The following is a 25,532-nucleotide window of genomic DNA, read 5'->3' as shown; positions in this document are numbered from 1 at the left end:
AGCATCTCCAATGCAACACTCAATCTTAGAAACTCCGAGTGCCACTTAGGATTTTTAGAGTTTTTTCTTAAAAACCATCTCCAATGCAACACTCTATTTGGATCTCTAAGATGACGTGTCGAGGGTGTAATAGAGATATCTCAAGAGGACACTCTATTTCTAGAGTGTCCCCTTGAGATATCTCTAATTGTCCACCTCATCAATATTTGATTTTCAACCAATAGAAATCGAGTCTTCTATATTTTCTAAAATAACTAATTATTTATTTACAAAAATAACTATGACACATAAGTAAATAAAGATAAGTTTCGAGTTTTGCATTGGAGACACAAAAAATTTGAGGATCTCTATTGACTCCATCTAGGATTGAGAATCTCAATTGGAACAGGTTGTAATAGTAAAAAAAAAAAAGACCCCTGGCGGCTTTACCAAAATACCCACCTTTCATGATAAAATAACGAGATTACCCCTGACTGCAGCCAGGGCAGGGATGGTCTCTTGCTATAGGTCCATCAGAAATAGCACAAGCTTCCAAAACAGTTCTTCGTGCAGGCAGAGAGGAACAGAAATAGATGATGAAATGCAAAGCTATGAAAGAAGTGCAAGTATAAACCGTTTTACAGAATCGTCGTCCGAGTACTCAGCTGGGTCTCCTTCTTATGGAAGCTTCACCACATATGAGAAAATCTACAAGAAACATGTAAGTGTTCTAATGACATTTCTTGATTACATAGTCTTAGATTTTTGTATGATGTTTTGCTAATGTGGGTTCTTTTTATGTTGCACGGAATGGTGATGAAGTGGTGACTCCGGTTTGACGTTCGAGCAGAATCAACAAAAAAATTGGTTCCACGTGTGACTAAAGAAATGTCTTATCTTAAGCGTTATTTTTCTTCTCGTAGGTGTTATTTCACGAAGTGTCAGAGTTGGATATCTCAGTACAATTGAGAGTTGTATACAGTGTCTGAAAAAAGAAAAAAAAATTGATATCCGATTCATTGGTTTGCTGCATATTATCGTGAGGTCTAGCTTGATTTCATTTTGTAGTTGAAAACATTTCAACTTCGGTTCGACGTGCTATGTACTTTTGCTAATTAACATCCAGTCTAGACCAGTTATTTGTTTTCCAGTTTTTTACTTTGGTTGATAACACATATGTTGTAGTATTAGAAAGAGCAACACGATAGAGGTACGACCTCGTTGACCGTCCACCTTACTGCCTTGAATAAGTCAAGGGTTGTGGAAAAACCATACTATCCCTTGTCAACAAGGGTGTACTTCAAAAGGATCTCTAAAAAGAGAAGAGAAAAACTACATGTGCATATTCCATTGGCGACCACGTTTGGTACCCTGAAATGGAATGAGGTTCCCCTTACATCACCAAGAATCACACTATGTTTGGTGGACGAGAATGCATCCCCTAAGTTTGCAACGGGTTAGTGGCTACATGCTGCCATGCTGGTGCTGGCCTACTTCAACTTGAATCTTGCAAAAACTATTGCAACTGTGAAGCTCACTTGAGCTCGGTGGTAACGTTTGTATCTGTCTCTTCAATGGGGAGATCAGGGTTCGCAGTCTTCATGAACCGAAACAGAATTATCCTCTAACTTCTAAGTCTATTTAGAAAATTGTTTCGGCGTAGAAACATTGCTATCTTATGTAGACACAAAGGCATGTAGTAGGTTAAAGTATAAGCAATAAGAATAAAGTAAAAGAGTATTTTAGGTTGTCAAAAGAATCCTCCAAGGCATTGATAGGAAGACTTGTTAGGCTCAAAACATACATGAGAAAGTATTACAAGCGAATAAAACCTTAGAAGCAAAAGTGGTTATCCACGGCAACCCAATTCAAGATTCGTCCAAGTTTAAGCATTTAATATATACGATCGTAGAACCCTACTATATTTCTAAATAGTACTTGTTGGAATCGGAGTCACTTGTGACTCGACCCGACTCGTCAAACTCAGAAACGAAACGCTCCATTGCGTTCGTCTCGTCGAGATCTTCAATTTAGAGCCAAGAATCACTCAAATCCGATTCCGGATGAATGAGAAATTTAAGTTTAAAGTTTGGACGAAGATCGGTTGGAATAGGGACTAAAACGTTGAAACAGACAAAGTTTAATTGGGGCCGTTTGAGCAAAGCGCGCACATCCTACGGATGGCGTTCAATGCGCGGGATCTTACCAGATCCAACGGCCGCGCACATGGGGCTTTCGGGACCGCTTCGGGCATAACGCGGAAGCGTTGGATCCTTGCGGATCCAACGGTCCGCGTTCACCCCGCGTCGGGACAGAGGTGGGATTTTGCTAGATTCCCATCCAACGGCCATCTTGACCATCTGTTGGGCACGATTTCGAGACGGTGACTCTCCGTCTAACGGCTGCCGTTCACTCCGAGTTTTTTAGCCAAATCTGATGGCCCAGAGCTCACCCGAAATTTCCAGTTAATTAACCAACTCATTTCTAAGAGTTGTGTCCCAAAAACTAAGGGTTTTGTCCCTAAAAATCAAGAGATATGTCCCAAACAAATGTACCTATTCAATTCCTATATAAACCCACCAAACCCACTTCATTTTTCATCAATTCATTTCATTCTCTTCTTCTCTTCCCTTCTAACAATTAGAGGTTCTGGTTTGTCTAGAATATCTAATTAGGAAGTATTTCTAGAGGTTCTGGTTAGACTAGAATATCTAAAAAAAGGAAAAAAGAAGTTTCGGGTGAAGTTTGAATTTCCGAAGCATCTAGAAGATCATCAATTCAATTCATTCTCTTCTTCTCTTCCCTTCTAACAATTAGAGGTTCTGGTTTGTCTAGAATATCTAATTAGGAAGTACTTCTAGAGGTTCTGGTTTGACTAGAATATCTAGAAAAGGAAGAAAGAAGTTTCGAGTGAAGTTTGAAATTCCGAAGCATCTAGAAGAACATCCGCATTAGTCCAAGAACTCATAATACTTACAAAGGTTCGTTCGCTTTCAGAATAAAGAAGTACCATCTTAAAACTCTGAAAGGAAAGTCGTTGTATCCCGAAGGCATACACCCTTACGTTTGGTACTGTTACGGGGGTGTAAAATGTCGACTTAGACTTAAGGAAAGAGAATTTATTCTTGCCTCAACTACATTAACACCTATCTCGGTTAGTCCGAAAGAAGGAATATTGATAAATCATTATTCTTTAAATAGTCTATCTCTCTATAAGTTAGAGAAAGGAAACTTTGTCTAAATTAAGCCGAGACAGAGAGTAATCGACTTATCTATTAATAACCTGAGGAACAACAGTACTTCTGTTATGTGTTTTATTTATCAATATTGTTCATATTAATCCATCCAGATCAATCAATCAAATCCATTATAGTACTCCACACAAACTATAATCGGCCTTTGGGCATGTTAGTAAGAATTATACGCATAAAAGTAATCCATGAAAGAAGCAAAAAGCTTATGAATGAAGAATTTTTTAGAATGGAAGTGGTGTTACTTTAGGTACGAGAATCCAATCCAGGAGAATCAATACCATAGTCTTTGTAAAAATTACTTGTCATCACTCACCAATTATCTAACTTTTTTTTTTCTTTAAGAATTTTCAAGAGAGCTTATATTTAACAAAATTCTACCATCTAGACTTTGGTTGGGTTTTTATTGCTTTGATCTTCTTCTTTTCTCTGCTAGTTTATTTCAAAGAATAAAATTTCGGTCATTTCAACCGAAAATAGTTCAAAATTTATTTCCCTGAAAAGACATTGTTAAGAGAAATTTGGTTAAATTTTGATTTTGATGGAAACCTCGGATGGGTATAGAAATGAAAATATTTCGGTCATTTAAAAATTGGGCTAGTTTTTTTCTTAAGCCACAACCAAAGAGTTAAAATTGGACAACACTAACTTAGTTTTGTTTTGGGGCCATAAGTAACCAATAGTCCAGTACGGGTGAGAGTTCGCTCTTGCTAACTTGTATTTGCAGTTCCGTTCGGGCATTAATATCTAAGAAGTTAACTCTTTATATATCGAATGGCAATATCGTCCCAAAATTCGTTGTAATTTTACTAATCGTCGCATGATAGCTTCCTTTTCTAATTTTATAGTTTGAAAAGTCTGGGTGTGACATGTTTTTGTTAAGGGCAATAGTGATTTTTGGGTGTTTAAGGTAATGGACTTTAAATTCAATCTTATTGTATATCTCACTCAAGTAAATATCATATAGTTAAGCTATGTTATACCAAACCCTATGTAATAGCTTTTGCAGAAGAAAAGGCGCTTTTGTTTCATCATACCAAACAACCATAATAGATTTTTATAGAGCGATTTTGTTTACGCGCTGAAAAAAAAAACTATCGAATTAAGCTATACGTGTTCCCATTATCTCTGTGAGGTTTGGTGATGTTAATATACAAACAAGGCAAATTAACCAATTATCAAGCTTCCATTCAATGATTCAATATTCCTTTTTAAATATTCTCATAATGGAACTATCAGATATTAATGCTAAAACATAACAAAATTATGAAACGATAGATTCCATGAAAGATGCAAACATATAATATAGATCAAAGATTTTGGTAAGTTTTCTTGGCATTCGACTGAATGGAAAGGTTAGACTTGCTCCTTACTCACGTATTTCTCTTCGTTACTCCAGTTTCCTAGTAGTTATAACCACTTCCTCTTTCCATTTTCGCGTAATACTTCATGATTGAGCTAATCTTCATCAAATTTGATCTTCTTTGGAACAGGTTGAACACTACCGACCTATAAAAATAAAAACACGTGTAAGCACATATTACTTGCTCACTGTGAAAGTGTAAAATATAGCTGCATGAATCTAGCAAATCCAATAAAACTAGGTAGTTCAATATGGACGAGGAATAGCACCGATGGGACTATCCTTCTCATAACATTTTTTCCGTATACAAGGACCTTATTTTCTATTTTTTTCCCCCCAAGCAGAATATGGAAGAGTATTTCATACAATAACACCATTATAAAAAGTTGTAGCATTGGGCTATAAGATGTTAAGCTTCGGAGGAAAGATGCAAAGAATTTTAGTTCAGCTGTACACTGTAAATTGGAGAGACAACTATACCAACTTCTCATCTAGCAGTTACATCAGGACTCCTGTATATAAACATTTTGAATTCTAGCCGCACCCGCAAACAAAAACCGAGGAAAGAGTATGTTTTCTTACAATTTCTGGGCAGATATAATCAATACCAGCAGCCTCTATCCTCTTTCGCCGCTTCTTATCTCTTTTGACTATTCCTTCCAGCAACTTCCTGTGTTCTTCTATTGTTCTTTCCTGCACAATAAATACAATGCCACCCCAAAATGATAAAATGCAACAAAAAGCAAGTATAGAGGAAAACTTTTCGACCTCGCTCATTGAAATGTTTTATTTATATTCTGACATGCACTTGATAAAGATAATTAGATTAAGATACCTTGTTATGATTCTTTCTTTCAATTTCAGTCCAGTTTATCGGCTTGGCAGGCTTCACCTGACGGCTTATACCAGACCACCTACAGCAGAAAATAGAATTAGCAGTCTTTGGGTTAAAACGATTGCCGGGCTAATTAATATTCTGAAAGCCGAAAAGGGACAATGCAGCATACAGAACAATGAATATACTATAACAAATTAACATATTTAGGCACATATACCGACTGGGAAAAAATTTGTTTTAGAAACATGCTAAAATAGGTTCTTACAACTTTGGATGAACCTTCTCTTGAGGAATGAGATGAACTTGCAGCATGTGCTCAAATAATAGATAGTTATGCATACAATCTGCAACAATTTGAGCAACCTGCATTTGATAGACATACTTGTTAAACTACATAAGTTGAAACAATTAAGACAACCAAACAAATACTTCTTACTAAAAGCACATGTACAAACCTCAGGAGATTCAAACTCGATGAAGCCAAAATGCTTAGATTTTGCCGTCTGTAGAACAAGAAAAAGGTTAACCAAGACAGAATTATGAAAAAACAAAGCTAATGCAGCAAAAAAATGGATATTAAACAAGAAAAGAAACCTAAAAGATAGACAAGAAGTTAACAGATCTAACGTGGTCAAACAAAAAAAGAAGCTTCAGCCAGTGTGTGTTTTTAGTCATTAAGTATGAGCAGATTTGCTGAGTCAGTGAGTCTCTCTATCTAGGTTAGTGAAATGTTTCTATTTATATCACCACTCAAACGAAATCCCTCGGTAATGCTTTCTCATGCAATAAAATGAGATTCGGCTAAACTTCACTTTTCTGCAGATAACTTGTGGATATTTCCATATTTCTGGATGAATCAGAAAAGACACTGTGTCTTACCGAAATCCCATGTAGGCCCAGTCTGCGGCCACGGTACTGATATGCTACCATCTATTTATCAGGTATATTGAGGTTATTATACCTTGTGGCCGAGCCATGTTGGGCGTGGGGAGTCTTGAACTATTCAAAGTAGTATGTTTTCTGTGATACAGATAAAATAGCTATAATTGCGCACCCCAACAATTATATCCCCACAAAACTTAAGATCTTAAACATTTCAACTAGTTAACTTCAGAATAGTGTATTCAACTAAATAGTTAATTCTCATATACTATAGATTTTTTTCAAATAAAATTTGGATACATAAAGCTGAAGATGTGGATATGCTATATCTGGAGTACTGGATCTAAGTACCCAAAACGAGGGCATCAAACCCATCACCCGATCAGCAATTTTTAAGAAATATTAACTTGTGCCGTGCAATTCTGTGTTTTCTCTTTCTTCCATATTCTATGTTCAATTTGCACAAATCCTTTGACTTTCAGCACATCACAGGAAAACAACTTACTAAATTTCGGGACATCAAACAATCACTTGATACGATCATACGACACGTATTCAATGTGAAGTTTCGTAAGTTGCATAATTGGAGCAACAGAGCAAACACATATCACTTGTTTTCACTTCTTATTCCTGAAAACCCTCTAATGCATAAGTAATTGATAAACTTAAACTTCATATTCTCACCTTTTTATTCCTTGCAATTCGTAATCGCTTAATGGAACCAAATTGCTTAAAGAAATCTGAAAAAAAAAAAACAATACAAAATCAAGCCGAAATCAGAATAACACAAGTTTCATAAAAATTCCTTCAACATATTTCAAAATAAACAAAAAAATACCTTCCATCTCTTTTTCATAAAACCCATGGGGTATCCTTCCAATATACAAGACGGTAGCTGTATTTTCCAATGGTTCTACTTTCTCCTGTTGTAGTTTTCGAGCCGGTCCGCCTTCTAGTGGCTTCATTAACATAAATTTTTAGGATTCAAACTTCTAGTGGCTTCATTAACAGAAATTTTTAGGATTCAAACCAGTAAATATTTATATATTGAAAATGTCAAAAAGGACTTGAGGAAAAACAAGAACAATGGAGGAACCAAAATATACCAAGAAATCAGCAACATCTGATTTAGGGTTTGAATTAGCTAGCTTAAATGACTTAGAAGCAGAAGTAGAAGCCTTCTTCAGGTTCTTCTTGAACGTAGTTTTCTTTGCCTTGGCGCCCATTTTTCTTACTAGAACAATGCAAAGAGATCCCAAATTTAGTTGATTAATCTATAATCACATAAAACTGAAAAATCAGTGAAAGCCCATAGATTGATAGCCGAATTTGAGCTGTTATTATATGTAAATATGACTAGAGTGATAACGAAAATATTAAGCAAGCAAAAGAAGTCTTGAAACCCTAATCGAAGAAGAGAAACACCTGGAGGAAGTCGGCGAGCAGAAAAGGTTCGCCACCTTTCGAACTTCGCAGAAAGGAGAGGAAGAAGGGAAGAGAAAGAGAGGGCACGAACTTAACGTTAAGGACTTGGACCAAGGTTTAGGGTTTTACTACCTATGCTATGGGTTGGAAACGGGGTGGGCCGGTATTGATTGGATGGTTAGGCCCATGTTTAGTTCCAAGTAATCGAAATGCGATTGCGTTCAGTATAATGGTGTTTAGTACACAGGAATGCATCAGACTTTGAATCCTCATTAGAGAATCAATCAATCTAGAATAAGTTTTTTCTCACACAAAATAGAGAACCCATAATAATCAATTCAACATATCTATTTCATTTTGAAGAAATCAAAGTAGAAAAGTAAAAGACAATCATCAACTTATTCCCCAAATCAAATTATTTCTGACCTAGAAATTGATTTTCAAAGAGTTCAAGTAACCCGAAATATTAAAATGACGAAGAGTTGGAAGTCCTTTAAGATCTATTAACTTTGGATTAGCTCAAGCCCTAGGTTTGATTCCCTCTCTCTTTAGTTCTCTAGTTCTTGAACAGGTTGGTAATAAAATAAAAATAAAAAAGGGAAAATGATTACTTGGGTTTACAAAATTATCATAATAACTAAAGGCCAACGCTTTAGGGAAATCAAAATAGTTTCTGGGGTGTGAAGACTTTGTTAAAAACTGGTCAACTTTAGTTGACCAGTATATTTTCAAATTGTTAGGGGGAAAACAAATTTGTTAACCATTTCTTTTCCATTCCGGTAAGGATCGCCGGATCAGAAGACGAAGATGGACGATGCGATGGTGTTCATTTCTCCGGTCTACGTCTCGACGGCGTTCTTTCTTTAACTCCTATTACATCTCCTCCTACTACTTCTTCTTCTTCATCTTCTTTCCCTTCTTTATCTTCAACTTTAATTGACAAATCTGCTCTCACGCAACCCTTCGTCATCGGTAAACTCCTTCACTATCATCATTACTTTAAGCCCCATTTTTTACTTTTAAGTTTCTTTATTTTGACCTGAAATCATGTGAGCATCAATTTCTAATAACTTCTAACTTCACGATCATAGGGTTGTACTTGTCAATCAGGTAACCATTGATTTCTGTTATAATAGGAAAAAAATCTGAGATCAATAACTTCCCTCAATTGTATGTGGAACTTGCATTTCGCTGTTGATGAGTGCTTTTTTGGTTCCTCTAACGGATAATAAGTTACTAGAAACCCTAGTGTACTAACTTATTGGGTTAATTTTGTTGGATTTATGTGTCATAAAGATGTTTAAGGTACTAATTTTCTATTAGCTGGATTTGGATTTAATAAATTGCTCAATGTATAGGATTCATTCTACCGTGGTTGACTGCTGAAGAATCTAAATGTAAGAGAGAGAGAGAGATAGTGAGTGAGGAGAGGAGGAAGAAAGAAAAAGAGAAAATGATGGTGGTTGTGGCTGTTGGGTTTTACACCCATCTACTAATGTCTATGGCGGAATTTAAGACATCATATGTCTAACATTAGTATTCCCAGGATCACATGCATAAGCCAATAATGTTAAGTAAATAAAACTAGTTTGATGATTACCTTAATCGCTAGTTTTTTTCCTCGAACCTTTCCAATCGCTTTTGAGAAAAGACCAAGAGCTTCATACGTAGCTCCTCTACTGGGACACGAGCAATCAACTTGATCTCCCACCTTGTTGTTAGCTAGAACTCCAATGGTGGTTGGATGAAGAACTCCTTCTTCTTTGACTACATAGATAGTTGGGAATTAGCTCACTTTCTCCTCTCTATTTGATGTGGTAGAGTAAGAAAGCTAATGAGAAATTTCACACCTTATTCTCTGCCCTAAGAGTCTTTATATAGAACCCTAATAAAAATCCACCTCCAATTAGGTTTCCTAAAAGACCTTTTAGAATAAGATTTAAGGAAATTGCCGAAAATAGCAACTAGTTGATATTTTCTCAATTCCTTGAGGAGGTGACGTCCAAACCCAGCAAATTGCCAGTTTTAATGTTCCTAACATGAGGAACCGACCCTCCAAAAATCAGCCCAATTAGAGTCCTAAAAGTGCTCGAATCGGTTTAGGCCCAAAACCCCGTTTTCGGGTCTTTTGTACTATCTTTGCCTAGTTTCTCTTTAGGCCTATGAGATATGTTTATGGGACACTCCCATGGTTATATCTCACTCCCACTAGTCATATCCTCCTATCAAATTGACACTCTTATGTGTAACTCGTTGTAGGATCCGGTCGAAGTTAGCCGCGAATTACTTCGTAATTCGACGATCGTAGTTGGTTTCCAGCTTAAACTCTACGACCCCTAAATCAACTGGACTTGATGATCTTCCTCATCAATTGGCCTAGCCGAAAAATTGCTCACATTGCATTCTTGGTCGAAGGACATCTCCTTCAGACTCCCACTTGTACTTAGAACAAGTGCAATGCTCGATTCCCGTGTCAATTTGTATCTCATCTGATACGTCACGTCATTCAGACTTTCTTGGTATCCGAGCACAACTGTAAAGACAAACGATTAACATTTAATACGTTTGAACGTGGCCACGCATTTTTCAGTTGTTGCTCATCAAGTGGCCTTGAGACACTTTGTACCTAATGTGATTAGGAAGACACAATCCATTCTTGTACTCCCACTTAACTTCATGTCTATCCTGTCATTCCCAGTATCCGCCTTTATAACCTCCTTTTACTGTGCGACGTTTAACGGAACCAAAGTCGGGCATTCCTTACATAAGATGAGTGTAGCACTCATGTTTTGAGGAATCTCTCCAATCTTGTCTTAATGAGAAGATTTTTACGTTCATCACGAGTGATGTACTTTTCATTTGAGGGTTATCCAATGTATAAACCTTTTACACACCCAGGTAGTCGAATTAAATAATCCTATTCTATAGCCCATGAAACTGCGCTATCTCATCGACTTCCCGTGCTAGTCTTCCTTAGTCGTTGTAGTCCATGCAATGACCTGGACTAGGGAGATGATAATAAATATTCCAAGTTCACTTAATAGAGTTTCATTCATCAGATCACGCATCTGACTGAAGGAGTTGAAGGAGATGTCCTTCGACCAAGGTGACAATGCGAACAATTTTTCGGATAGGATAATTGATGTGGAAGATCATCAAGTCCGATTGATTTAGGGATCGTAGAGTTGTAGCTAGAGACCAACTACGATCGTCGAATTACGAAGTAATTCGCGGCTAACTTCGATCGGATCCTACAACGGGTTACACATAAGAGTGACAAATTGATCTAGGATATGACTAGTGGGAGTGAGATATAATCATGGGAGTGTCCCATAAACATATCTCATAGGCCTAAAAAGGAATTAGGCAAAGATAGTACAAAAAGACCAAAAATAGGGTTTTTGGGCCTAGACCGGTTCGGGTACTTCTAGGACTCGGATTGGGCTGAATTTTGGAGGGTTAGTTGCTGATATAATAAACATTATATCTGACAATTTTCGTGGTGTTTGGACACATCCTCCTTAGGGAATTGAGAAAATATCAATAGTTACTATTTTCGACTATTTCCCTAAATCTTATTCTAAAGGGTGTTTTGGGAAACCTAAAAGGAGGTGGATTCTTATTAGGGTTCTATATAAACACTCTTAGGGCAGAGAATAAGGTGTGGAATTTCTCTCTAAGCTTTCTTACTCTACCACATCAAGTAGAGAGGAGAAAGTGAGCTAATTCCCATTAACTATCTATCTAGTCAAAGAAGAAGGTGTTCTTCTTTCCAATCACCATTGGTGTGCTAGCTATACAACAAGGTGGGAGATCAAATTGATTGCTCGTGTCCTAAGTAGAGGAGCTACTTTTGAAGCTCTTGGTCTTCTTCAATCAATTCAACTAGTTCGAGGGAAAAGCGATTAAGGTAATCTACTATCTCCATTAGTTTAATTACTAGTTTTGCATGTGATCCTGGGGATACTAGTGTAAGACATTAGATGTCTTATTTCCGCTATAAACACTAGTATAAGGGTTTAAATCCCTACAGTGGGGTCAGAGCCTCTTGCAATTAACTAGTTTTTGCTAAGAATCGAACTAGTTCATATTGGATATGATTGATAGTTTAATAAATTGAGTTTATAAAAGTATTTTAAAAGTGTTTTAAAATTATTTAAACTCAAAATTTGATATTATTGAATGGGATTCAATGAATTTCAAATTGAGAATCAAATTGATGATTGAAAGTGTTTTAAAAACTCAATTTGATTGAATTTCGGACTAATCCATGCTTGATTAAGTTGATAGTTATGTTTAAAAAGGTTTTAAACATGAAATTTGATTAATTTTGAATTGGATTCAAAGATTTTTCAAATTGATTTCAAAATTGTTCTTTGAAAAAAGTTTCAAAAACCTAGATTTTGATCCAAAATTGGTTTGATTAAGAGTTGTTTTTAAGTTTTGGAAACTTTTGAAAAACAAAAATTTGGAATTTTAGAAGTGTTCTAAAAGGAGTTATTTTGAGTTTAGGAAACTCTCAAAACAAAATTTGGAAAATTTTAAAAGTTTCTACAAGTTTTGTAAAATTTTAGAAGTGTTCTAAAAGATTTCAAAATTTAGAAAGAGTTTTAAAATTGGAAGTTAGCAAATAAGATTTGCACAACAAAAAAAAAAAAAAAAAAAAAAAAAAAAAATTGGAAACTAGGGTTTTGGAACCCCTAGTGTCCGGCCAAGAAGCTTCCTGGCCGGACAGAAGCTGCTGGTCGCGTCCACTGGACGCGTCCAGAGCAGCTCGGACGCGTCTAGGACGCGTCCAGAGCTCTCGACCAGACGCGTCTGGGAGGTTCTGGGTGTCTCGGACTAGTCCGAGACACCTAGTGCTGGTCCGGTCCAGCACCAGACACGTCTAGGACGCGTCTGGTACATGGACTAGCGTCCTGGCTCCGGCCAGGACGAGACCAGGCCTTGATAGGCCTCGGCCAGGACATGCCGGCCCTATGGGCCGTGCTATGTCCGGACCTTGTCTGAGCCCTTTTGTGGGCTTGGGCCGGGACTTGTCTAGGACTTGTCCCGGGCTTTTTCGAGGCTTTTCGGACCACAAAAAGGGACCATCATTCGAGTGGGAGTTTTTGCCAAAATTTCTTCCGATTCCAACCAAATAATTCCAAAATCAATCCGGGCCATCCAGAAGGCCAAAACGGATTTCTCTTTAAATTGATTTATGAAATCATTAAGAATCGAACCAATATTTTTCCGAAATTGACCCGGGCTTTCTCGAGCCCAAAACGGAGTTTTTCTTAAAGTTGATTTTAGAAATCATAAGAGATAAAATGAGAATGCACCATTAGTCGAATTCTTCGAATTTAGACTTAAGGTTCGTCATGTGACATGTGATGTCAACAAAAGTATCTCCCAAGATAATCATGCATATATATTTCTTAGCCTTGATATATTATATGATTGCATGTGATGTGAATGCGGGAAACTAGTATGGCCATAGAAAGTGTTTCTTTATTCTTGTTTTAAGCACAGATGGGTGCATAATTTGTAATTAATTTTAATTTCAAGTTTATACGATCTGCGAATCATTAGAGTCTTGTTATTAGAGTTTAGGGTCTATGAGTCCATTGAAGAAACTCAAGGATGGAATCCAAAGGCGAGTGGGAGAAATCAATGGAGGTTCAAAGATGGAGATCTAGACGAACCAAAAGGCGAAACAAGAAGCAAACCAAAGGAGATTAGATCTTCTAGGTTAGGGGCCATATTAGGATCCATGTCTGCTTGATTTATTTTCTCGCGCGCATTTACTTACTTATTTACGCTTTATGTCGTGGATGTTAGTTAGGCTAAATAGTTCACTATAACAAACGCCAGACTAGCGTTAAAGTCCCCAAAAGTAATTTTGAGTAAAGTGCCTATCCAAACTAAGACACTCGTTGCGCCCTTGTTCGAGGAAGGTGGGTCGGCCTTCGCAGAGTACCTCCTCTACCTTGGAACAATGCGGGTAGGTCTATAGAAGAGGCCTACACGTCTAAATGGTTCTACTCAACGAGATCAACAAGAGAGTCTTGGATACTCGAGGCAAAAGGATAGATTAGTCATTCATTAATGAAATCTATCAACCAAGAGTCATAAGGTATGATCAGTGAAGTAGTTCACTCACCCGGAACGACGGAGTCAAAGGGTAGGGCCTTTGTCCGCTTTACTCCGAAGAACTGGGGTCTTGGAATCACTTATTCAATCGGGGACGATTTTTATTGAATAATGTGGGAAAACTAAGTTTTTCAAAAACGATAACGAGTTTTAAAACTTTGCCATTTCTTTATGTAGAATTAAGATGACACATGAAAACGGTTTCAACTTTAAAATCACACCTAAGGGAGGTGTTGATCCACTTCCTAGAATGGAAGAATGAATCCGAGAATAGTTCTCAGATTCAAAAGGAAAGCTTACTAGAATACCCAATCCCAATGTTGACTCATACCGAAGAAGGTCAAAAGCCATTTGCAAGCGATCTTATAACATTCTCTTTGGAAGAGTAATGGTTGCTAGCATAACCATTAAGACAAACTGAGGAAGAATTTCCCACAGAAGTCATAAATGGAGAGGTACGAGACCTCCAAGGCAATCTGAAAGTCATCCTAACGGAAGACAACAGAATACATCTATCACCCAATTCAATATCGATTGAACAAAGATAGATAAAACCTTAGATGAGTCACTCAGGTTGTTACAGACAAACTGAGCAGAACATACGGGAATATCCAATCTAAGAAAGGTTCTTGAGATTTGGTACAAAAATCTAAGAAAGAGCTCTTAAGATTCAAAAGGGCAAAGGGTCAATCAAGTGAGACAAACATTTGATCGAAGAAAAGGCAAACAGTTACTGAGTACATGATCAAGAGTATTTCTCATTACTGTGAATTTTTCCAAACAATGGCTAGACCATTCAAGAGGAAACTACCCTTAGCACCTGGAGGACATAAGGAATGGAATTACGAATTCCGATTCCAACATCCTTGTTAACAAAGTTAAAAACAAGTATCGTAAAATTTCTTCATCAGGTATTTTATACCGGATGAGCGGCTCAGTGGGAGCTTAAGGGAATTACATACTTGACTAAAAGAAGTAAAGATCCAAGAGGGAGCAGAAGCAGTAATGCTAGGGATGCTGAAAGGGATCAAAGTCTTCTTTTAGACACTGATCTAGCTTAGAACTTAATAGTGATTATTTTGTTCTTCTAGAAACATATGATGTTTTAAACCAGTGGTAAAATTAACTGAAGGTTAACATTGATAATGGCTAAAATCAAGAGATTCAAACTCATTAAACTTCAGCATTGTCAATTAGGTCTTAAGGACTGAATTGACAAAGTCACCATTTTCAATAGGCATAGAGACTGGTAATCTATTAGGACTCATACAATGTTATGCAGACCTATAAGTTTACTTGCAGAAGCTAACGAGAGAAACTTCAAATACGTACTCTGACAACTTCATGAAGTATGGAAACGTACAAATCATAAAGTATAAGTCGGAATGTTTGAAAGGTTCAAACAAAGTACAAACCGAAGTAAAAGAATCATTTTGACAAGAGAGTTTAAGTCATCCAATTAGATTGGAGTGGTAAAAACTTGAGTCAAATACTTGATAACCATCAAAGGAGTTGAGAAACCGTTTCCCAACTCGCTCCATGGAACACATCTGAGGGATGGTGGATTCAGTGGGAGTAATCGAACATTGCTATGCATAATTCGATCAGAGATGGGTTTAAGCCAGTCTTCCAAATAATTTTGGACATATTCTAGAAACAATTGTTTTCACACTTACCAAAGTCCGTCTAACAGCTAAGCTTGTAAAAGCATTACAAAAATTAGCTAAAGTCTGACGCAATTTCTTTAGAAGAAAAATTTGGGCTTTTTTCCACAAGCAATCAAGAGAACAAAGTGTTTGTCGCTCATGATAGTATTCTTATAGTAATTAGCACACCTAGTAGTCTGGGAGAAAAGTACTAATTATTACAAGAATAAGTGGGAGAAAAGTACAAGTCGATTTAATTCGATCATGAGAAAAATCATGGAGGGTCATGAAGAACAATCATGAAACTTGTACAAGACGATTAAATTCGACTAAGAGCAACAAACTGCGGCTCCTCGGAAAAGGAAAGGTTAGAGATATGATCTTGTAAATCCACCGCACAAAAGCGAATGTCATTCGCAGGAGAACTCTCAAAGCGAGTGAAAGTGTCTCTAAAGGAATATCTCAAAGTAGTTGAGATAACTCCAAGTTCTTGTTCAAAAGCCCTGAAAGGTCAAAATAAAATCTTAAAGACTCAGAAAATAAAGGTTATTTCTGAAGAGATAAAAGACCTGCGCAGAAACGGAAACTAACTCTAGATTTTGGCTAGAAGCCAAAATCATCGTGGAATCCATATCTCGTCAAGACATGAAGCTTGATAATTTAAGTCAACAGAAGACCTAAATTGGTTTTCCAAAGTAGAAAACTGAGAAGGATGGAAACATTCATGTTTCTCGAAACTAGACAAGAAGAATAAGATTCTTCCAATCAAGTTATGTCCATAAGCATGCTTCAGAAATCTATCGACGGATTAAAAGCACGCAAGAGTTAGAATCTTCAAAAAGGCAATCAAAGAAGTTTGATTCCTGAGGAATGAAGAAAATCTTGAATCACGAGTTTCAAGAAGGTAAGTGGGAAAAACAAACCTTCCGGGTCCGTATGCTGAGTACATACAAAAGATTGAGTACGACATAAGATGTTGTATAACAGTAACGAACTGACTCCATAAAGGACCACACACAAAAGGATAAAATGCCATTTTGGGCATCTAAAGGTCTACAAGCGTAGATCAAGAAAGATAATAGGATTAGAAAGACTCAGTACGCTGAGACGCCTGAGATCCGAAACCGAAAATCTAAGACTCAGGAAAAGTCTAAAAGAATTTCGACCCAAAAACTCATGACAGAGAGCGTTGCGAGACTCGGAGTCTAAAGACACCGATGAGCAAGCAAGCATGAGAGAGACATTCATGTCAATCATGTTGGACATGATTAACATTTAAATATCCAAATTCGGATTTGAAAACCGAAAAACTACTTAGAAACATCCTAGAAGGCTAAAGGATAAAGTAGTACAAAAGTTGAACATGTCATCGTAGCAAACTTCCAGACATGGAAGGAAAGTAGGCTAAAAGTGTTTTAAGCCGGGAACTGTTGCAAATACTACACAAAGAATTAAAGGCCTTAACTCTAGTAAAGATTACTAGATATTATCAAGGTTGAAGATAGCAATCTTCAAATTAATTGATAATAAGCAAAGTTTAAAGCCGACTACCACGGTAGTCAAACTAAACTGTCACCTAAGACATAGTATGAGATTCATACACAGTCTAAGGCATGAGGTATAATTTTAAACCTCGACAAGTAAAACTGAGTGGGTAAAAGGAGTTTTACGGAAGAGGCTCAGATTTACAACTCTCGTTATCAGAAATAATAGAGTTATTTCACCAGTCGTCTAAATTTGGTTTAGTATTTAAACGACAGTCCATTGATGATAAAACATTCTGAATAGGTTTGTCAGATACGTGATCTGATGAATGAAACCCTATTGAGTGAACTTGGAATATTTATTATCGAATCCCTGGTCCAGGTCATTGCATGGACAACAATGACTCACGAAGACTAGCACGGGAGTCAATAGGATAGCGCAGTTTCATGGGCTATAGGAATAGTATATTCTATTCGACTACGTGGGTGTGTAAAAGGTTTATACACTGGATAACCCTCAAATGAGAAGTACATCACTCGTGATGAACGTCAATACTTCTCATAAAGACAATTGGAGAGATTCCTCAAAACATGAGTGCTCCACTCATCTTATGTAAGGAATGCCCGACTTTGGTTTCGTCAAACGCCGCGCCGTAAAAGGAGGTTATAAAGACGGATACTGGGAAGGACAGGATAGACATGAAGTTAAGTGGGAGCGCAAGAATGGATTGTGTCACCCTAATCACATTAGGTACAAAGTGTCTCAAGGCCACTTGATGAGTAGCAACTGAAAATGCGTGGCCGCGTTCAAACGGATTAAAAGTTAATCGTTTGTCTTTTACAGTTGTACTCGGATATCAAGAAAGTCTGAATGACGTGACGTATCAGATGGGATACTAAATTGACACAGGAATCGAGGCATTGCACTTGTTCTAAGTCCAAGTGGGAGTCTGAAGGAGTTGAAGGAGATGTCCTTCGACCAAGGTGACAATGCGAACAATTTTTCGGATAGGATAATTGATGTGGAAGATCATCAAGTCCGATTGATTTAGGGATCGTAGAGTTGTAGCTAGAGACCAACTACGATCGTCGAATTACGAAGTAATTCGCGGCTAACTTCGATCGGATCCTACAACGGGTTACACATAAGAGTGACAAATTGATCTAGGATATGACTAGTGGGAGTGAGATATAATCATGGGAGTGTCCCATAAACATATCTCATAGGCCTAAAAAGGAATTAGGCAAAGATAGTACAAAAAGGCCAAAAATAGGGTTTTTGGGCCTAGACCGGTTCGGGTACTTCTAGGACTCGGATTGGGCTGAATTTTGGAGGGTTAGTTGCTGATATAATAAACATTATATCTGCCAATTTTCGTGGTGTTTGGACACATCCTCCTTAGGGAATTGAGAGAATATCAATAGTTGCTATTTTCGACTATTTCCCTAAATCTTATTCTAAAGGGTGTTTTGGGAAACCTAAAAGGAGGTGGATTATTATTAGGGTTCTATATAAACACTCTTAGGGCAGAGAATAAGGTGTGGAATTTCTCTCTAAGCTTTCTTACTCTACCACATCAAGTAGAGAGGAGAAAGTGAGCTAATTCCCATTAACTATCTATCTAGTCAAAGAAGAAGGTGTTCTTCTTTCCAACCACCATTGGTGTGCTAGCTATACAACAAGGTGGGACACGAGCAATCAACTTGATCTCCCACCTTTCCAATCGCTTTTGAGAAGACCAAGAGCTTCATACGTAGCTCCTCTACTGGGACACGAGCAATCAACTTGATCTCCCACCTTGTTGTTAGCTAGAACTCCAATGGTGGTTGGATGAAGAACTTCTTCTTCTTTGACTACATAGATAGTTGGGAATTAGCTCACTTTCTCCTCTCTATTTGACGTGGTAGAGTAAGAAAGCTAATGAGAAATTTCACACCTTATTCTCTGCCCTAAGAGTCTTTATATAGAACCCTAATAAAAATCCACCTCCAATTAGGTTTCCTAAAAGACCTTTTAGAATAAGATTTAAGGAAATTGCCGAAAATAGCAACTAGTTGATATTTTCTCAATTCCTTGAGGAGGTGACGTCCAAACCCAGCAAATTGCCAGTTTTAATGTTCCTAACATGAGGAACCGACCCTCCAAAAATCAGCCCAATTAGAGTCCTAAAAGTGCTCGAATCGGTTTAGGCCCAAAACCCCGTTTTCGGGTCTTTTGTACTATCTTTGCCTAGTTTCTCTTTAGGCCTATGAGATATGTTTATGGGACACTCCCATGGTTATATCTCACTCCCACTAGTCATATCCTCCTATCAAATTGACACTCTTATGTGTAACTCGTTGTAGGATCCGGTCGAAGTTAGCCGCGAATTACTTCGTAATTCGACGATCGTAGTTGGTTTCTAGCTTAAACTCTACGACCCCTAAATCAACTGGACTTGATGATCTTCCTCATCAATTGTCCTAGCCGACAAATTGCTCACATTGCATTCTTGGTCGAAGGACATCTCCTTCAGACTCCCACTTGTACTTAGAACAAGTGCAATGCTCGATTCCCGTGTCAATTTGTATCTCATCTGATACGTCACGTCATTCAGACTTTCTTGGTATCCGAGCACAACTGTAAAGACAAACGATTAACATTTAATACGTTTGAACGTGGCCACGCATTTTTCAGTTGTTGCTCATCAAGTGGCCTTGAGACACTTTGTACCTAATGTGATTAGGAAGACACAATCCATTCTTGTACTCCCACTTAACTTCATGTCTATCCTGTCATTCCCAGTATCCGCCTTTATAACCTCCTTTTACTGTGCGACGTTTAACGGAACCAAAGTCGGGCATTCCTTACATAAGATGAGTGTAGCACTCATGTTTTGAGGAATCTCTCCAATCTTGTCTTAATGAGAAGATTTTTACGTTCATCACGAGTGATGTATTTTTCATTTGAGGGTTATCCAATGTATAAACCTTTTACACACCCAGGTAGTCGAATTAAATAATCCTATTCTATAGCCCATGAAACTGCGCTATCTCATCGACTTCCCGTGCTAGTCTTCCTTAGTCGTTGTAGTCCATGCAATGACCTGGACTAGGGATATGATAATAAATATTCCAAGTTCACTTAATAGAGTTTCATTCATCAGATCACGCATCTGACTGAAGGAGTTGAAGGAGATGTCCTTCGACCAAGGTGACAATGCGAACAATTTGTCGGATAGGATAATTGATGTGGAAGATCATCAAGTCCGATTGATTTAGGGATCGTAGAGTTGTAGCTAGAGACCAACTACGATCGTCGAATTACGAAGTAATTCGCGGCTAACTTCGATCGGATCCTACAACGGGTTACACATAAGAGTGACAAATTGATCTAGGATATGACTAGTGGGAGTGAGATATAATCATGGGAGTGTCCCATAAACATATCTCATAGGCCTAAAAAGGAATTAGGCAAAGATAGTACAAAAAGACCAAAAATAGGGTTTTTGGGCCTAGACCGGTTCGGGTACTTCTAGGACTCGGATTGGGCTGAATTTTGGAGGGTTAGTTGCTGATATAATAAACATTATATCTGCCAATTTTCGTGGTGTTTGGACACATCCTCCTTAGGGAATTGAGAAAATATCAATAGTTGCTATTTTCGACTATTTCCCTAAATCTTATTCTAAAGGGTGTTTTGGGAAACCTAAAAGGAGGTGGATTCTTATTAGGGTTCTATATAAACACTCTTAGGGCAGAGAATAAGGTGTGGAATTTCTCTCTAAGCTTTCTTACTCTACCACATCAACTAGAGAGGAGAAAGTGAGCTAATTCCCATTAACTATCTATCTAGTCAAAGAAGAAGGTGTTCTTCTTTCCAACCACCATTGGTGTGCTAGCTATACAACAAGGTGGGAGATTAAATTGATTGCTCGTGTCCCAAGTAGAGGAGCTACACTTGAAGTTCTTGGTCTTCTTCAATCAATTCAACTAGTTCGAGGGAAAAGCGATTAAGGTAATCTACTATCTCCATTAGTTTAATTACTAGTTTTGCATGTGATCCTGGGGATACTAGTGTAGACATTAGATGTCTTATTTCCGCTATAAACACTAGTCCCTACACTAACAACCTATTCGGAATGTTTTATTATCCGTGGACTGTCGTTTAAATACTAAACCAAATTTAGACGACGGTGAAATAATTAACTTATTTCCGATAACGAGAGTTTGTAAATTTGAGCCTCTTCCGTAAAATTCCTTTTTACCCGCTCAATTTACTTGTCGAGGTTTGTCTATAACATACCTCATGCCTTAGACTTGCGTATGATTCTCATACTTTGTCTTATGTGACAGTTTAGTTTGACTACGGATGTAGTCCGTTCTAAATTTTGCTAATTATCAATTAATTTGAAGATCGCTTTCTTCAACCTTGATAATTTCTAGTAACCCTTTACTAGTATTGAGGCTTAATTCTTTTGTAGAATTTGCAACAGTTCCCGGCTTGAAACAATTCCAGACTACTTTCCTTCCATGTCTGGAAGTTTGCAACGATGACATGTTCAACTTTTGTACTACTTCATCCTACAACCTTCTTAGGATGCTATAAGTAGTGTGTCAGATTCTCCAATCCGAGTTTGGATGTCTAAATGCTAATCATGTCCTACATGACCGAATCTATATTTTGTACATTAATGTCTCTCTCATGCTTGCTTGATCATCGGTGTCTTTTACATTATGAGTCTTGCAACGGTCTCAGTCATGAGTTTTTGGGTCGAAATTCTTATAGACTTTTCCGAGTCTCAGATTTTTCGAATTCTGGATTTTAAGAATTTTAGCGTACTAAGTTCTTTTAATCCTATCATCTTTTCGATCTATGCTTATAGATCTCAGATGCCCAAAATGACATATTATCCTTTTGTGTGTGGTCCTTCATTGAGTCAGTTCGTAACTGTTTTACAACATCTTTATGTCGTACTCAATCTCTTGTATGTACTCTGCATACGGACCTGGAAAGCTTGTTACTCTCACTTACCTTCTTGAAACTCGTGATTCAAGATTTTCTTCATTCCTCAAGAATCAAACTACTTTGATTACCTCTATGAATCGAAGATTCTAACTCTTGGGTGCTTTAATCCGTTGATGGATTCCTGAAGCATGCTTATGGACATAACTGGACTTGAAGAATCTCATTCGTCTTGTCTAGTTCTGGGAAACATGACTGTTTCCATCATTCTCAGTTTTCTACTATGGAAAACTAATTTTAGGTCTTCCGTTGACTTAAATGATCAAGCTACATGTCTTGATGAGATATGGATTCCATATTGTTTTGACTTGATGCCAAAAACTAGAGTCAGTTTCCGTCTCTGCTCAGGTCTTCTATCTCTTCAGAAAGAATTTAATCTTCTGAGTCTTTGAGATTTCTTTTGACCTTAAGGGCTCTTGAACAACTATTTGGCATATTCTCAACTACTTGAGATTTTCCTTTTGAGACACTTTCAACTACTTGAGAATTCTCCTGCGAATCACATTCGCTTTTGTTCATGGACAGACCAGACCTCCGGCGAAGGTCCCCCTTCGCCGGAGTGTTAGAGAGAGTGAGGAAGAGAGAGAAAAATTTGTTTATTATTTTTTTGAGTTAATTCCTATATGGCCCCCTACTTTGTGACCAGCTTCCTTTATGACCCCCAAATTTTTGTAAATTCAAATATGGCCCCCTATTTTCATGGAAATGTCATAACTACCCTTCCCATTAATATATTTTCAAAATAAAATTAAAAACAAAACCCTAAATTCCACCTCACTTCCCTCTCCACCACTCATCTCTCTCCACGTCACCTATCTCTCCAACTCACCTCTCTCTCTCTCCAAGTCAGCACTCTCATGAAGGTCGCCGGCTGGAAAATTTTCCGGCCGGCGACCTTCAAACTTAAATTTTTTTTTTTTCACTCATCTCTCTCTCTCTCTAAAGATTCCGGCGAAGGGGGTTTCCCTTCGTCGGAATCTGGTCTGTTCTTCAACAGACCTATTCTGGTCTGTTGAAGAACAGACCAGTTCGGTTTGTCGAAGAACAGACCGATTTGGCCTGTTCTTCAACAGATCTGGTCTGTTCTTCAACAGATCTGGTTTGTTCTTCAACAGAACAGACCAGATCTGTTGAAGAACAGGCCGATCTGGTCTGTTCTTCAACAGACCAGATTTCGGCGAAGGGAAACCCCCTTCGCCGGAATCTTTAGAGAGAGAGATGAGTGAAAAAAAAAAAAATTTAAGTTTGAAGGTCGCCGGCCGGAAAATTTTCCGGCCGGCGACCTTCATGAGAGTGTTGACTTGGAGAGAGAGAGAGAGGTGAGTTGGAGAGCGATGAGTGGTGGAGAGGGAAGTGAGGTGGAATTTTGGTTTTTGTTTTTAATTTTATTTTGAAAATATATTAATGGGAAGGGTAGTTATGACATTTCCATGAAAATAGGGGGCTATATTTGAATTTACAAAAATTTGGGGGCCATAAAGGAAGCTGGTCACAAAGTAGGGGGCCATATAGGAATTAACTCTATTTTTTTTAATGTTTGAAGGTCGCCGGCCGGAAAATTGATCGGTCGGCGACACTCGCCGGAGAAGACGACGAAGTGGCGAGAAGGTGAGGTGGCAGAGAGAGATGATGAGATGGAGGAGAGAAGGTGATGACTAGATAACGGTGTTATAACGGTAACTGAAAAAGGGGGTCATATGGGTATTTTTGCTAAAGTAGGGGCTAGGCAGGAAGCTGGTCACAAAGTTGGGGGCCATTTAGGAAATAACCCAAAATTAAACTAGTTTCTATTGTCCTATTTCCCTAACTTTTAGCCCCAAATCAAGCCAAACTAGGCAGATCTGGCCGGCCCCAATCCGGACACAGTTCATTCTTGTGCTCCCACTCAGCTTCATGTCTATCATGTCTTTCCCAGTATCTTCTTTTATAACCTCCTTTTACGTCGATGTGTTTGGCGGAACCAAAGTCGGACATTCCTTACATAAGATGAGCGAAACACTCATGTTTTGAGGAATCTCTCCAAACTTGTCAATGAGAAGCGTTTTGACGTTCATCACTATTGATGTGCTTCTCATTTGAGGGTTATCTAGAGTATATTCCTAATAGAACACCCACGTAGTTTATTCGAATGCTCCTATTTCTATAGCCCATGAAACAACGTTATATCCTCGACTCACGTGATACTCTTCCTTAGTCATTGTCTTCCATGCAATGACCTGGACTAAGATCATCTTCATGATAGTCTTTCTGATGCTAGATGTTTTTACTGCGATGACAAGGGCCATTGCAAAAGTAACAGCCTTAAGTTGTTGGAGGAGATGAAGAACGCAACAGTAGCTTCCACTTCATGTATTGGCGGTTAATTCATCAGATACTGAAAATTCCCTACTTGGTATGATATACTCAATGCCCTATCATTGTGAATGTACAGGAACAATTGGGAACTGAGTATTTGGCTAAAGGGGGAGAGATCCAAGAAGAAGCAGAAGCCAAAACTGATGATGCATAAAATGTCCAGACGTTGACTAACGTCGGAAGAGTCAAAGATCAGACCAGAAGTCTCTCGAAACAACTCGGCTTAAGGCAGCAGGACAGCTAAAACCTCTGATGGTCCACCACACATTCCCACAACTGGGAGGTCGGCCAGAAGAAACCAGCTCTGCACAAAACGCCCTTGGCATGGATAGATCAACCCTAGGATCTCTAAAGGAATAAGGAGGGTCTCCACAGGTTCGGCCCATATCTTACGCCCAGAATTGGGAAGATATCAGCGCTGCGCAACCTAATGACTTAATCCCGGACTTTTCAGAAAGATCTCAGTCGGTTACACATCTTGAAGTGTTTAAGCCCGGTTGGACTCCACGTATCTAAAGGAGAAAACATCTCCTTTAGAGCCTATCACTCCGGCAAAATATCAACGAAGTCTCCTTGAACTTAGGAACTTTCACTTATCAAAGATCCGGGATAGACTCCAAGAGAACCCCTAGATACGTAAAAGAGGTAACTTCTATTACGGTTTGACGGCCACCGCCTCACCACCGCCACTAAGGATAGTCGGCCTACCTTCGCCTATAAAAGGCCCCCCACATCGTCCTTCAAAGGTCACGATCTCCAGAGAACAAACACACCCTCTCTCCTAAAAAATAAGATCTCTTCATACCAGAAGGATCACCCCCAAAAACAGAGTTCTCATAACTCGCCCTCCAAAATGATCAATCAACATTCATTCTTTTAGTACAAAGAGAACCCTGACTGTCTTAAGCGTCGGAGCGGTTTTCGAACCCTTTGCAGGTTTTCCCCCCTCGGGAACAGACGAACAGGAGCAAGGAATCAGGAGCTGGAGCAAGGAGTCAGGTGCTAGAGCAAGAAGCAAGGAGCAGAGCAGAGGAGTGGAGCGGAGCAGAGTAGAAAAGCAGAGTTGAACAGAGGAATCGTCCCCCTCTAAACAGAATATACCATCATAACGGAGGCTGTCATGCATCAACTCCCTTTTTCATGCTGATTTAACCGGGAGCCAATTTTCG

At 38.3% G+C, this 25,532-nt stretch overlaps 1 protein-coding gene across 1 annotated transcript; it reads right to left on the bottom strand.

The window, feature by feature from the left end:
* Positions 1 to 4,397: 4,397 nt before the first annotated feature.
* Positions 4,398 to 8,064, bottom strand: LOC147548656 (uncharacterized). The gene is made up of 9 exons (XM_086670768.1): positions 7,739 to 8,064; positions 7,420 to 7,547; positions 7,152 to 7,272; positions 6,998 to 7,053; positions 5,887 to 5,934; positions 5,697 to 5,794; positions 5,429 to 5,507; positions 5,176 to 5,286; positions 4,398 to 4,739 (listed from the first exon to the last, which is right to left on the bottom strand). The coding sequence occupies exons 2-9, from the start codon at positions 7,537 to 7,539 to the stop codon at positions 4,689 to 4,691; spliced, it is 684 nt and encodes a 227-aa protein (XP_086526894.1). The 5' UTR covers positions 7,540 to 7,547; positions 7,739 to 8,064; the 3' UTR covers positions 4,398 to 4,688.
* Between the last annotated feature and the right edge of the window lie 17,468 nt (positions 8,065 to 25,532).

This window comes from Eschscholzia californica, unplaced genomic scaffold, assembly GCF_041429995.1.
Source record: "Eschscholzia californica isolate CP2 unplaced genomic scaffold, dmEscCali1.0.p SCAF_3, whole genome shotgun sequence".
In the NCBI taxonomy this organism is placed as follows: Eukaryota; Viridiplantae; Streptophyta; class Magnoliopsida; order Ranunculales; family Papaveraceae; genus Eschscholzia; species Eschscholzia californica.
This window is presented reverse-complemented; position numbering and strand designations above follow the sequence as displayed.

Excerpts from the sequence above, each read along its gene's own strand:
- LOC147548656 (XM_086670768.1), bottom strand. The coding sequence starts at position 7,539 with ATGGGCGCCAAGGCAAAGAAAACTACGTTCAAGAAGAACCTGAAGAAG. Across the intron at positions 7,273-7,419 it reads CAGATGTTGCTGATTTCTTG|CCACTAGAAGGCGGACCGGC; the intron begins GTATATTTTGGT and ends ATGTTAATGAAG. Across the intron at positions 5,935-6,997 it reads GAATTGCAAGGAATAAAAAG|ACGGCAAAATCTAAGCATTT; the intron begins GTGAGAATATGA and ends CTTGTTCTACAG.